General features: G+C 42.1%; 1 protein-coding gene across 1 annotated transcript; it reads left to right on the top strand.

Moving 5' to 3' along the window:
• The first annotated feature begins 2,365 nt into the window (after positions 1-2,365).
• On the top strand, positions 2,366-14,544 carry ALDH8A1 (aldehyde dehydrogenase 8 family member A1). The gene is made up of 7 exons (XM_008637855.2): positions 2,366-2,561; positions 7,122-7,269; positions 7,642-7,797; positions 9,431-9,580; positions 10,246-10,502; positions 11,313-11,474; positions 12,883-14,544. The coding sequence occupies exons 1-7, from the start codon at positions 2,424-2,426 to the stop codon at positions 13,333-13,335; spliced, it is 1,464 nt and encodes a 487-aa protein (XP_008636077.1). The 5' UTR covers positions 2,366-2,423; the 3' UTR covers positions 13,336-14,544.
• Positions 14,545-15,174: the final 630 nt, after the last annotated feature.

Raw genomic sequence — 15,174 nt, 5'->3', positions numbered from 1 at the left:
TTTTTGTCTCCTTCATCTTTTTTATTTAAACACTCCTAAATTGTGTTAAATTATTCTTCACTTACCATAACTGAGACGTTTCAGAGTAAACTTATGAGTTAAAATGCGAAACTGGCATCCAATTTGGCTTTCTGAAGAAATAATTTCAGTTTTTCTCATGTTACTCAGTGCAGCCACTGTGCATACACCTCTTTCATCCAGATTTAGTGCTCTTTTGAACAAAGGCTGACAGTTTAATCTTGTGGTATCTGCTAAAGCCAAATTGTGCTGACTTACTCCTGTAACTCCTTCCTGCTTTTCAGTAATGGGGCAAATGAAGTCTCCCAGCTGAAAGGAGGATCCTTCTGCCTCCTCCAGCTCAGAACAGACACACTTTACTACAACTTGGAAATTTTTTTTTTTTGGGTAGGAATTTTGAGAGGATGTCAGATATTTCAGGACCTGCATATGAGTGCAGAGTGGAGACAATTCACCTTTGCCCAGAGTTAGTAGTGAGGGACAGGAACTGAAGCAGTTGCTCCAGAGCGTTGGTTGCTGTGGTTAACCAAAGGAAAGCTGTGTCCAGAGTTGTGAAGAACACAAAAATGCTGTTTGTTATTTAGTTCACAGTCCTTCATGGTCTGTACCTACTCTTCCCACGTGATTTTTTTTTTGTAGATAACTTTTTTTGCACTTAGGTGTTTTAGCCCCAATTCAGCAGCTACCTGCACTTGACTACATAGATGAATTGTATTGTTGACTGCATGGATATTTGTAGAAGTATCAGCAATGCTTTATGTAGAAATGACTTCTGTAAAGTCTTACGAACCTGAAACACCTGAAAACTGTTACTGCCAAAACTGAAGCTATGAATTACCACTATTGTTATGTCTTTTTATAGACCAAAAATTGCACTTAAATATTTATCAGTTTCAACATGTGAAGGTTTTGGTGCCCTTGTTGGATTCCAGAGATTTATACTGCCAAGCTCCTGCATTGAACCTGTTCCACTTGAGCTTGCCTTCAAACTTTGAAAGTGTTTAGGTTGCTCTTAAGTCAGGGGACAGTTGCAGTCTTCAGTTTTAAGACTTGCATTAAGTTCCTTACTGTTTATGGACAAGGAAGTGTGATACAGGGTGAACCTCTGATAACTCTTCTCACACATGGTTGCATTAAATTTTGAGGCTCACTCTTCTGTGATAACAGAAAAGCTACTGCATGTTTTCCCAGTTTGCATCTTGGGAGAAGCATGGTATTACTTAATCCAGTTTCAACTTGACTGCACTACCTTTCAACACAGATTTGAACTCTGCCCGGAGGTGCTGCTTGGTTGAAGCATAAATGATTTGTTGTTGTGCAATAGAAGCATATCGCCTTTCTTCAGTCAAAATATTATTGCATGTTAATCCGCGTGAAACTTGATGGCTTGGCAGTGGTCTAGGATGCAAAACCTTCCTGAACTGCTGATTGAGATACTAACAATCTCCTGATGAGAACATACTGCTCTCTGGGTGTAGTGCTTTTAATATCTCTGGAGAGCAAGGAGGTGGCATGCAATCAATCTTAAAGCAATTTGATAATCCTAAGCATTGTCTTGGAGAAAATGTCTTCTACACAGCTCTTACCAGGCAGTTTAGGTTCTTGGGAAGCTAATGAAAAAACTAATTTTGTGTAACAGGCTTCTCTGTAGTAAGGTGGCTTCCACTGGAATATCTATGGAAAGGAAAGCATGAAAGCAAGTGTCTTGCTTTTTTTGTGGGAAAAAAAAAGAGATTATTTTCTGACAACGTGTAATAGTGTACGAGGTACGATTGTGCTTCTCAGCTGTTTGAATTTAGGGGTCACTCAGCTGTTTGTATTGTTTGATGTTTGGGGATATCGGTGGAAGGGTTTCTTAGTGCTTAAAATCTTTTGGTTTGGTAGGTGCATTGGTTTTGGGGGTAGAAGGAAAAGTATTGAGGATGACAAAACAGTGAACATAAGCTGCAGACATGCTGGTCTTAAGTGTCTTTTCTTGTGTCTGCTGACACTTAGAAGCAGGTTCCTGGCTAGGTGTTTGAGAGTTGAATTATTTTGTTTAGTTGTTGCAAAATGTCTACAAACTGTAACTTGAAAAACTGTTACAGGTAGAAATTCCCTTGTCATACTCTTCTTTTTATCTTTTTTTCAGTACTTTATTTCTTATAGACAGAGAAAAGCTGGTTTCCAGCAACTGTGCTGTTCTTCCCTCCTTGCTTTGACTCCTAGAAAAGAACCAAGTGTCACAGAAATACTAATTTTTCCCCTTTCCTGCTGTTGTCGGTCAGGGTTTGTTCCCACTTGTAAGTGGTGCAGGGAAGAGGGAGGGGGAGGAGTTCGGACTCGCTGTGCAAATACATACAGACATACTAATCTAAATTGATGCCTCACTGAAAAAGAATCACAGATGAAGCAAGCAGCCAACGATGGCTCACCCACAGGCTCTCTTAGTGCTGGAAAACTTCATTGGTGGCAAATTTGTTCCTTGTTCCTCCTACATAGACTCCTATAATCCATCCACCGGAGATGTCTATTGCAGGGTTCCAGACAGTGGCAAAGAAGAGGTGAGTACTCTCCACGGATACAAAGGAGTGAAAAATGTTAAATGCATGTAACAATAACCTTTTGGTGAGAGAAGCTGAAGGTGAGAGAACAGAAAAATGATGACTTCAATGCTTAAACAAGTAACTTTTTGATTATATTGTAGTATTGTGTAATCCACAGCTGCAGCAGCAAATGCTGTCATTTTTTTCATTTTGCTATTAGAAAGTTACGGTCTGGATTCTAAGCTGGTGTGAATCAACAAAGCTTCAGTAACTTGCATGGAGCTACTTCAGCTCACATGGTGGGAGATGCCTTGTGCATAAGTTAACAATAACACCCAGACAGGCTGTAAATATAAACAATCTATAAGTGAGAAGAGTGTTTGTTGATCTTTTCTGTAAATAAATTTAGAGGCACCATATGCAACTAAATGTGTTCTTCCTTAGTGTCTTGATGATCTGCAGTTTTCATTTAAAAGGATTTTTGGCTTGGTGTCTCTTCTCTGAAGATGGTAAAAAGCTTCCAGACCTCTCTGGTTTTGAGATTAGCAGTTGGATATTCAGTGGCTGTGATAAGTGCATTTCCTTACAACATACCCTGCATCCATAGGATTTTCCTGGTCTTGTGCTCTCTACTGGGGTGAATGTTTCCTGGAACTTTGTACATATTCAGGTGTGGATGGGCAATGACATTCATCAAGGGTGCTGCAGTTTCATTGATACTACTTTATAGGGGGCCTACAAGTCTATGTCCAAAATAGTATTTCGGACTTACTGAAGGGGGAAGTGACTGTACAAGCTTGGATAGCACAGAGGGCTTGGAAAATATTGTCAAATACTGACAGCACTTTCAAAATGTATTTTTAAACAAACTACTACTGTGTGTAGCTGATCCCTTCACTTGCATTTCAGCCTTATTGACATCCTTTCTCTTTGCTTCTCTCTGCAGAAACCTTTGCACTGTAATTTCAACTGGGTAAATATTTGTTAGATGCTGATGACCAAGGGTTAAAGAGTAACAGGTTGGGTTTGTTGGAATACATCTGTGTAAGTTCATTTCTCTCTTAATTCTGCCTGAAAAGAATGCTGTTTTATGTGCAGGTGCAAATCTTCCTGTCCAATCATTTGCAAAATTGTTAAAACCAGAGAGATTCGAGAATGCCAGAGGCTGCTGGTTACTCTAGAGATCCAGTTCAAGCATCCTAAGAGTAATGGCTTGTCTCTTTTCAGCTTTCTGAGTCAGTGCTTGTGTGTAGCAATGGGAACCCAGTTTAAAGACCTGTAGATTTGGTGAGTGCTTTAGTCGTGCCTTTAGACACCTGTACACAAAGGTTGGGCTCTGCAGAGCTGGCATCTGCTGGTGACTGATGAAATATGCTGAAGAAAATGCAGTCACATACTACTTGAGGTTATTTAGAGATATCAAAGTAAGCATCTGACCCGAGTTCAACAAAGGGCTCAGGATGCTGGTTTCTAGCAAGGCTCAACGTCCAGTTGCATATCTTCTTGGTTAATTTTAGTGGGAAGTTAGAAGGTGACACAAGGGGAGACAGTGAGTCTGTTGCTGACCCTGGAGTTTAACACCAGGTCAGCTGCTGTGGCCATTTCAGCCACCTTCTGCCAAAAATGCCAAATGTATTTTTTTTCTAGGGGTTAGTTTGTTCACCAGCTAGATGTCTTAAATTCTAAATAGCAGTACCACAGCAAGCTGAGTAGGTGCCCTGTATCTCCAAAAGACAGGCTGATGAGGACTAATTAGTGCTGACAAATACCTATTTTAAAAACACTTCTCTTTATGATGCCTTTTCCTGGTCTTAAAATCAAGAGTCATACACGGTTAGAAGGGGAAAAGGGATTTTACCTTGGTATTTATTTTAAGGATCCTTAGGTGCACACGTCCAGGTCAAATGCATCGAGATGCACCCCGCTGACTATCTCTGTTTCTGTCTCTGTGTCTGTCTCCCCCAACATTGGGTATAACATTATAGGTTTTACTAATTAGCATATCTATCAAAGATTCCCCAATGAGAGGCTCAAGTGAGCCCCCCTCCCCAAGGAACCTTCCCCTGGATTGTTCTATCTTGGTTTACAGAATCTGTTCTGGAGAGGACCTTGGGGTCTGGGGCACACTGATCCCTAGCTACGAAGCTTCTAAAATGTTTAGTCTCTTAGCTTGACAAACAAGCCCAAGAATGTAGGCAAAAAGCACTAAGAATACAGAAGTTGTAAAAAGGTATAACAGGGGTATAAAAGAAAAGGCAAAAATCTTCATGGCATCATGTAAAGAACCTGTCTCCTGCACATCATCCCCTGCAAAAGCAAACATCATGTCCTGAGGGCAGTTCAGTTTGGGGTATTTTGATAGCAATCTTTTACGATGGGTCTGGATTGTGTGTTGTTTCTCTGTGTCTGTCTTGTGCAGAAGAGGAAAGCAGAAGGAAGTGTTTCAGACACGAGTTCATAGTTGAATTCTTATGCGTGTTTTCTTTGTGGCTTGACTTTCTTTGCTGCTTTTTGCTAGTCAAACTAAGTAACTGTTTAACCTTTGTGTGCTCTCTTACTTCTCTACAAATCTCCTTTTTCCTCTTACTTTTTTTTAGATGAATCTACTGCCACTTAATTCCTTCCTCTGCTAGTGTTCTCTTGTGCCGTCTGTGAAGAAGCAACGTTTTTGTCCTTTTAAACCCACTGAAGGGTTAAAAATGCAGACAGTCTTGACTATCTCCTTTCCTGGGAGCACCTGGTGGAAAAGGCCACAGAGGAGAGGACAGATGAGCAGCATCAGCACCACAGGACGGGAGGGTGGAAGTACAAGTTAATTAGTGAAGGTGGTATGGTTTCACAGGGGGTGAACCTTTTCAGGGTAGCGTGGCATCTGCACTGGACTCACTCAGGAAGCTGCAGTTCCCCTTTCCCAGGCCTGGTTTGGTCCTGCTTCAGCTGTTCAGTGGCTGACAGCCTGTTGCCATTGGCACTTGAGCAGGAGGTTGTCGAACTACAGTCAAAAGAGAAGAGTCTGGGTTTCTGAGCATGGCCAGTGATCCATGTGACCCTCTGCATGTTGGTTTATTTCCCACCTTGCCATCTGTACTGGTGTTGTTCTGGCTTTCAAACTCTGGGCCTTAGTTTTACAGGGCCCATAAATTCTGATGTGTGTGGGAGGGGGAAGGAGAAGGGGTAGATAGATTTTATCTTTTTGCTTGCTTGAACTTTTGTGTCATTAGTAAAACATCTTTGGAGTATCTGTAAATTATTTTGTGATGGTTTTTATACGACCCATCACAATCTGAAGGAACAAATTCGGAACTCAGTTTTGTGGAATTGGTGGAAAGGAGCCTTCAGTGACTTCATGGGAGCCAGCAATGTAGCAACATTCAGAGAGGTCATAATGGTCTGATTAATATTACATCAGCATCCTCCTAGTTATTGATTTTGGCAGATTTCCAAAACTGAAGAAATTCTATGAGCAAAATTTTGGGAAATCAGCTAAGACAGCTTTGACTAAATCACCACTTGGATGCATATATTGGACATTGGGAGTATTGAATAAGTGATACATAGGAAGCAAAAGTTGGGAAATAGGGCAGTTAATTAAAATATGGAAGGATATTGATGACCATCTTTAGTTAGCGTGAGACTGGTAAACCTGAAGAAGGAACTGCTTATAAATCAACAGATGGCGGAGGCAGGTAACTTCCATTTAAGACTCCCGAGGAAATGATTGATAGGAGAGAAAGCCTTCTTCTGAATTTTAATCCTTTGAAGACAGATCTACTTTAGAAAAGTGCTGGTAATCTGCCACTGTTCAGAAATGTCAGGCTGAAGGACATGCAGCAGTCATGTACATCTCAAGCAAAATACTGATAAGAGTGATGTGCATATGTATAAATGCATGTAATGATGCTTATTTGTAGGCTTCCTTAGGTGTCTGATGAGAGAACTGACTAAATCCCGAGTTTAGAAAGGAACTTTTCTTTTCCTGTGAGGGCATTAATGAGTTTCTAGCTGTGATCAGGTAAGATAAAATTTTTCTCTGAGTGTCCATTCCCTAAATATATTCTTAGTCCTTGCTTGAACCAAATGGTGAAAATCAAGAGCTAGCAGACCATCCAGTCCATTTCTTCCCCAGCCCCTTACTTTCATCATTGCCTGGTGTGGCTGAAGTCCTGTGTTGCAAGGGTTGTGTGTATTTAGACTGAAGCTGCATTTGCTCTGGGGAGATTGTTGCTCTTTCCTCCATGAGAAACAAGATTCTTTTCTGTTTTGGCCAGTGGCGCTTGCTGGTGCCAGTTGATCAGTCCAGCATTTCTTCCAGGCCTGGATGGTGGCCCACAAGTTGCTGTAATTTGGAGAAAAGCAAGAGTTCCAGTGGAAGTTTCTTTTCTAGATATTCTGTTTCAACAACACTTCTTGAGTTATGGGATAGTGTCTTGATGACAATGGAGAAGCTCTAAGGAGTTGTCATCTTCCCAGCAATGTCAACTGGATTATTAGTCTCTAAACTATGAATTAATCTGCTGAGTGTTTGGTATTTTCTTAAGCCTTTCATTAGCATTCACCATCCCTCTTTTGCTTTTTTAGGTGGAAGCTGCTGTCAAAGCTGCCAAGGATGCCTTCCCAGTTTGGTCCTCAAAAAGTCCATTGGAAAGATCTCAGATCCTGAACAAATTGGCAGACCTGATTGAACATGACCTGGAAGCATTTGCACAAGCAGAGTCAAAAGATCAGGGTAAAAACTGGAACTGTTAATCTCAAATATAGTGTGCCTTGCTGAATATTGAAATGGAGGATTTGGATGAAATTTTTAGTGTGGTATGAACTGTTGGAGCAAATTGATGTGCGAGAACTTTGAGGATATTTTGGACTAGGGATTCCTGGGGCATTCTTGCTTTTCAGAATTGCTGACTTTGACTTCAGTTGTCAGATATTTGGAATGCATTACTAGAGGGGAGCTGTTGTTGACTATGGTTGCAGTGTGCTGGGATTACTTGGGCACAGGACAAAAGACATTTCCCAAAACATACACAAATCAACTTTCAGAGCAGACTACAAAGCACTGTTTCTGTCCATGATGACAGCAGCATGTTTGGTTTTGTTTCAGGAAAAACTATTACGTTTGCCAGAACAGTGGACATCCCTCGGGCCGTGCACAACTTCCGTTTCTTCGCCTCTTCCATCCTTCATCATGTCACAGAGTGCACCGAGATGCCAACCATGGGCTGTGTGCACTACACCTCGAGGGCACCTGTGGGAGTTGGTATGATGATCCTCACATGCTGAAAAGCTTGGCAGAATGTCTGCCTCAGTACGGGCTCAGCAAAGAAAAGATTTTTTTGAAAGCATTTATTGTCTCTGAGTTGTGTGCTAAACATGGGCTTGTCTGCCAAAGCATCGGCAACCTCATGTAAAATCAGTTATGCTACTTCATGGCAAAAAGAACGCATGTCTTAAAAAGCTTAGCCTATTGCTCTCACCTTCAAAATCTCGCTTGTGTTTTGTCTGTGTGTGTCTGTGGATGAGTATTACGGCTGTGGATCGGTGAGATGTGCAGAGACCACTGAGCTGCTGCTCCTGTGGGGAGAGTGGGATCCCCCTCTCCTTTGGGAAAGCAGGAGTAGTTTGCAGTGAGTCTGTGGCCCGAGTGCACGTGGGTGAATAAACCCCTCTAGCTGGGGAATTACAGAACTCGGCCACTAGATGCTGCTGCTGCTTCAGAAATAAAGGGGTTGTGCTATGCTGACAAGTAACAGCGTGGCAATGATTTCATTATTAGGTTATGTTATATATATATATATAACAAAAATAACTTATTAAATATATATGAAAGCTCCACATTTACACTTGAATTACTTAAAACATAAAATCGGCTGACGTAGAGGACCTTTTAAAAAGTTTTCTTGAGCAGTGGAGGACATGACTTCTGGTAAAATTATTCTCATAAGGAAAAGTCCATCACTGCATCTACTCCATCAAACAGAAAGAAATCCTGTGGCTTTTGTGAGGAGTCACACCTGACAATTACAGATTTTTTTTTCCATAATTTTCTATAAATATCTAAAGTGAAAATATTCCTAAAAGCAATTACTGAAAATAATTCTGGTCTCTCAGCAATTCATGGGAACAACAGTGATAAATACAGTGATAAATTTTGGCACTCATAAGTTAGACTAAAATTTGTCTGGAAGATGTGTACTATATGCTATACATAGTTCCTACAAGAGAGATGAAGAGGGACTTTTTACAAGGGCATGTAGTGATAGGACAAGGGGTAATGGCTTTAAACTGAAGGAGGGTAGGTTTAGATTAGATATTAGGAAGAAATTCTTTACTGTGAGGGTGGTGAGGCACTGGAACAAGTTGTCTGGAGAAATGGACAATGCCCCAACCCTGGCATTGTTCAAGGCCAGGTCGGATGGGGCTTTGAGCAACCTGGTCTAGTGAAAGGTGTCCCTTGGGGCTTGGAACCAGATGATCTTTGAAGACCCTCACAACCCAAAACATTCTATAATTACTTTCACTTGCTCTTTGCTAACACAAAGTATTACCACAGACCAGTTGTTGTAAATGATTGTTATGGCTAACCTTGCATTAATGTTCATAGGAAACACTAAAAAACTTCCTGAGAATATAAAATTCTGCCCTGAAGAAGCAGCAAAACTTATTCAGAGAGTTCAGCTGGTCAATTTTAGAATCATTTGTACAGATCTTTTAAGAAGCTATCTCCCTGTGAGAAATGCTGCAAATTTATTATTGTACAAGTTATCTGGAAATAAAAGCCATGGCCAAATTCCCTTCATAAAACTGAATTGGTGTATAAGTGCTTGAGGTCAGAGAAATGAGTTTTGTATCCCAGCAGACTGACCTCCTGTCTTTGTGTTTTTGTTTTGTAGCTGGTTTAATCAGTCCTTGGAATTTGCCACTGTATTTGTTGACTTGGAAAATAGCTCCTGCCATTGCATGTGGAAATACTGTGGTTGCCAAGCCAAGTGAGATGACATCTGTCACAGCCTGGATGATGTGCAAGCTCTTGGAGAAAGCAGGTAAGTCCCATAGCACTCTTAAGGAGGGGGAAAAGGGTGGAAATGCTTGTCTGTGCACCACTATTTTTTTTTTTTTGTTGTTGTTGCAGAAAGCAGAAGGTGCTCAAAGGCTTTGGGAAAGACTGTTTGCTGTAGCTGAATGTTGTACTGGAGAACAAAAAGCTTTCTCTGTCCTCATTCTACCCTATCTTCCCCACCCCAGCTATTGCCCATTTTTTTCCATTATCTTCTGATGAAAAGTTTTTGTGTACATCCTTTGCCCCTCCTGCACTCCACTTAAGGATGTCCTAAGTCTGTGGCGCAAGCAAAGGAGCCGTGAGAGCATAAAAGACTGAGAATCAGCTCTTGGTAACTGTGTCATGGCTGTATTTGGTGCACTATTGATTAAAACTGGGAGGACAGTTGCTTTTTCCCTGAACGACTGAACACCATATCTCTGATGATGCATGTCAGACAAGCTTGATTAATTAGTGGAATTGGTTTTATCATTTAACCCATGAACCCCAGACCTGTTTAACGGCATGGATTTCAGGGTCAGTATTTGAAGTTAAGGGTCAGTATTTGTCACCCTCGAGCTGCTGGTTACTTTCTAACAAAACACAGGGAAGTGACCCCCTCCGAGTGACAGGAAGGGTCCGATGACTGTGTGCCTTTGTTCCCATCAGGGGTGCCTCCGGGGGTGGTGAATGTCGTGTTTGGAACGGGTGCCAAGGCAGGAGAGGCCCTGGTGTGCCACCCCGACGTGCCTCTGATCTCCTTCACGGGCAGCACGCTGACGGCCCAGCGGATCACGGAGAGAAGTGCTCCACACTGCAAGCGGCTCTCGCTGGAGCTGGGCGGCAAAAACCCCGCCATCGTCTTCGATGATGCTGACTTGAGCCAGTGCATCCCCACCACCGTGAGGTCCAGCTTTGCCAACCAGGTGCGTCCCACCCCTGTAACACATAAACCCCGCTGGCAGCAGGAGGGGCGTGTGCCTGAGGGTTTGTGTGCATGGGTGCATCTGCTTTTGGATCTGAACCTCAAATTGTCAAGGTCTGTTTCAAGACCGTGTGTGAGAAAATCCTAAGTAGAAAAATACAAAAACGGTTTCATTATTCCGCAAGGAGGGAAACAAAGTAATAAAAGGCTCTTTTTCGTGCTCTCCATCAGAAGATAATGAGGTGCTATTACTCGTGTCAAAGTAGATACATTTCTTACCTCTCAGGGAAGCAGCTGCTTTAAGACCCGCTGTGCAAGTAAGTGGGAAGCCTGCTGATTTGCTGGAATTCAGTTAGGGGACTCCCCCCAAAATTTTGCCAGCGTTGTTCTTCCCTCATCACTACCTGCGGGAGAGAACACCAAAGCCAGGAAATTGTATCTGGGCAAACGTTTAGAAAAATAGCTTGGTATCAGAGGGAGATTATCAGGAAATGAAGAGAGAGATCATTCAGAGTTGGAAATCATAATTCCCATTAAAAAATGTTGGAGAAGAAAAATATATAATCAATGAAAAACCTAGTTTATTTATGGTAGTGATTGCATGATCCTGATACTGTTTTGCCTTTTCCATCACTTTTCCTTTTTTATCTGGAAAAAAAATCCCACTTTGCAGTGCTGGTTAATGTAGTTTGCATTCCTGAGGTTGCAGAGACACAAGTGATCTGGGTTGTAATTCCTAGTACATATCAATAGTGCAATGTAATATGAACCAATATTGCTGATTTCTTGTTGGTTTCTTTCTTTTTGGTAGGGTGAGATCTGTCTTTGTACCTCCAGGATCTTTGTTCAGAGGGGAATATACAGTGAGTTTTTGAAGAGGTTTGTGGCAGAGGCCAAGAAGTGGAAGACTGGGAATCCCTCAGATCCTACAGTCGACGTGGGAGCACTAATAAGTAAAGAGCATCTAGAAAAGGTGATGTTACATGGACTTTTTGTGATTTCATGTCATCTTTTAGAGGGCTACAAAAGGTAGTGTCAGGAGTATATGGGAAAGGATCATGTCAGCTCTAGGATTAGCTCTGAGGGACGATAACTCAAAGCTATTGTAAGGCATCTTTTTAATGAGGTTTCTGTTGCCTGTGGCCTGGGATCATGTAATTACTCTGAAAAAATCAAACTCCCTGGAGAAAATAACTTAAAATGACAAAAGAATATTTCCTCCCGTTTGAATGGAATAATTCTAATGGTTTCTAAGTCCTAAATTTATTCTCACAAATCTTAGAGTTCAACAACATTTTCTTGGATTTTAATAGTCTATTTGCTAGGATCACTTATTTGCCTAATATGTTATTTCACAAGGTAAAAGTCTTATTTTTATATCACTCTGGCAAATTCTGGGTGTACAAAACACAATTCCCTAGAACTGCTTGCAGGAATTTGTAATGGTCTGTGTGTGGAGAGCAGCTGGTGCACAGTTAGATACAGTCTGCTTTAGTGGCTTATATGAAATGAATGCTGTGGTGTCAGAGTTCAGGGAGAGCAAATGCTCATATCCCAGAACTCTGACGCAAGAGGCAGACTGAAAAACCACAGTGTGAGAGAAAGCCAGACCTTTGATGTGCTTCCTGATGCCTCAGCAGGTTCTCCACATTCTCCTGTTCTGCAGTAGAGCGGTAGAAATACCCACTTCCTGAGGTCCTTAGTCTGTAGCACCACAGAGAACTTCCAAGTTTAACCTACTAAGGTGGCTAAAAGAGGAAAAAGATAAGGAAACCTGTGGTATATCTGTGGTCTTTCTGTAAGGAGAGAAACCAGGTAACGACTGCAGAACAGCAGAAGCAGATCAACAGTACGTCCTACATGTTCAAGGTAGCAAGCTTATGCTAGCAGCAGCCATGGAAACATCTTTAATTATTTATTGATGAGATTTTCTGTAGCATTCATGGCTTCATCATCCTAGTGGCATGTAAACATTTAAAAAGCCTTGCCTGTGAGGCAGGAAAATCCCTTGGAGTAAATGAGTGAACCGTGGCATGGGATATATGGCAAACTGCCCAGGCTCCTGGGAGAGGGGAGGGAGTCTCTGGGACCACTTGTGTTTTCACCAAGGGCCCTACTCTTTTGACAATACTTAGTGGGAAGGGCCAGCAGTGTTGCCTGCTAGGCTAGTAAGTGTTAGGAAAGAGAAAACCATTGTTTTTTCAGCAAGAAATACACAGCTTTGCATACAAAGAAACACAGCAACAAAAGTTAGGAAATGCTGCCCTCTGTTGTAAGAGGGCAGCATGTGCCAACTGGAGACATTTGGGGGCTCCTGCTGATGTGTGAACCCTCTGGCTTTGGTGTCCTTTAGCAGTGATGTTTTTCTGCTGCTTCCCCAGGTAAGGAACTATGTGAAGAAAGCCCAGGCTGAAGGAGCCAGAGTCCTCTGTGGAGAGGGAGTGGATCCTTTGGCCCTCCCACCTGGCAACCAGAAAGGCTATTTCATGTTGCCCACAGTTATTGCTGAAGTCAAGGATGAATCTTGTTGCATGCAAGAAGAGATTTTTGGTCCTGTGACATGTGTGGTAGCATTTGATACAGAAGAAGAGGTGATCAAAAGAGCCAACGGTGTGAAATATGGCTTGGCAGCCACGGTGTGGTCCGGCAACGTGGGACGTGTTCACAGGGTGGCACACAGGCTGCAGTCTGGATTGGTGTGGACCAACTGCTGGCTTGTGAGAGACCTGAACTTGCCATTTGGTGGGATGAAAGCCTCAGGCATAGGCAGGGAGGGAGCAAAGGATTCCTACGAGTTCTTCACTGAGGTCAAGACCATCACAATAAAGCACTGACATATATCAACAGAAGTATTTCAGAGTGAAATAAATGACAGCAATTTGAGTTATCAAAAATGGCTCCTTAGAGCACAGGCTACTATTGTGGCCATTCCTTCTTGATCTTTGGTCAAGTAATATCAGTGACAGCTGAAAATGATCATCCCAAATACTAATGTTAAAGGCAGCTTTTCATGAGGTTGGATTAGAAGATCAGTGTGGACTCCACAATCAACCCATCCCAAGCCAGATGACTTGCCTGTCTTACAGATCCTAAATCTTTTTGATATTCCTGTCTCAAAAATCTGTCCCTCTAAGGCAGATTGGAGAAAGAGTAATAGATGGTAGCTCTGGTTGGTGAATTACCTTCAGGGAGAAAGCAGCAAGCACGTGGTGAGGCTGATATTATAAAGGGGCATCAGCTCTATTTCACTCTGAACGGTGTGAAAATCTATCCATATTGCACTTCACTGATATCAGACAAGGATTGATACTATACTACACTGAAAGCCTGAGGAGCTACTTTTAACCTACTAAGTGGTTTTCAACCACGGGGTCATGACATTCTCATGATATTCACAGAGACAATAAATGTTTTAATTATAAACTTCTTTATAGTAGGGAGCTGAATGATCCTAATACCTGTTCTCTAACAGGTATTATCTAATTTTTGAAATTAAAGCCTTTTGTCACTTTGAGACCTCAGTGATGGTGGTTTTTACATCCCTGCACAAAAATATGGCTGCATCACAGACAACATCACTCTACATTAATAAAACCTAGAATTTCCTCCGAAGAGAACTAACTGTTGGAAATGTTTGTCACCAAAATGTAAAACCTCTTCCAACTCTTCCTCATTTGTTAGCAGAGATTTTTTTTAATCAAATATCTCACTTACTTACTTGTTTCCTTTCAACAAAAAGAGAAATAGGGTTGGATGCACCTCAGCATCTCTGGATGCCACCTGGTTGCAGGGCAGACCTAGCAGCCAGGCTGGAATTGTGGCATTTGGTGGAGTTGGTACAAGAACCTCCAGTTGAAGGCATGTTAGGGGAATACGTAAAAAATAGGCCTAGTGAATTGATGTATTTTGAAGAAGCATAAACATTTTGTTTTAGAAATGCCTAGGTCTATTCATGACCATGTGGTGGCAGCAGGACACCTGCTTTGGTGCTTTTTATCCCCTGTCACTCAGCTGGGAGGGGAATAAACAGCCATGTCAGTGCATGTTTCATTTTGCCAGGTTTTTTTTTTTTTTTTTTTTTTTTTTCTATTTACACATCCTGTTTGGAAGAGCAAAAGATCCCAAAAGCTGTGAAACACTTCATTAGTTGGGGGGTGACGGGGAGGGGTGCTAGGGGCAGACATTTTCAGCAACTGCAGATGGGATATTGCACAATTAGTAGAAATGGTTGGATACCTTCCCCCACCTGGGTCTAGTCTAGGTTCAGGTTTAATGAGATGAATTTGCTTTCAGATGATTTTATCTTTGCATTAGATGTGATGGGAGAGTTCTATATGTATTTCACATACTGGAGACAAAGGCCTGTGTGCCATCTACATGATTCTGGCCCAAGACATCAGTGGTGGAGTAGTAGATGGGGTGGGGCCAGAGCTCTGCAGGACCCCAGGTGTGGGGTATGGAGGTGGTGGCTGTGTGTCCAGCATGGCTCTGAAGGTTTCTCAGAGGAGAACTTCTGGGAAGCCCCATTCCATCATCCCTGTGTCCAGCACCTCAGAGAGGTAAGGGAGGTCTGCTGGTGCTAATGATGCTGCTTACTTTTGAGCAGGAGGAAGAGCCCATGTGAAGATACAAAATATTGTCCCTTTCTGTGTTTTCTGTCTCTAATGGATGGA

This window comes from Corvus brachyrhynchos, unplaced genomic scaffold, assembly GCF_000691975.1.
Source record: "Corvus brachyrhynchos isolate BGI_N302 unplaced genomic scaffold, ASM69197v1 scaffold14, whole genome shotgun sequence".
NCBI lineage: Eukaryota > Metazoa > Chordata > Aves > Passeriformes > Corvidae > Corvus > Corvus brachyrhynchos.
Note: the sequence above shows the minus strand (reverse complement) of the source record. Positions and strands in the feature narration are given on the sequence as shown.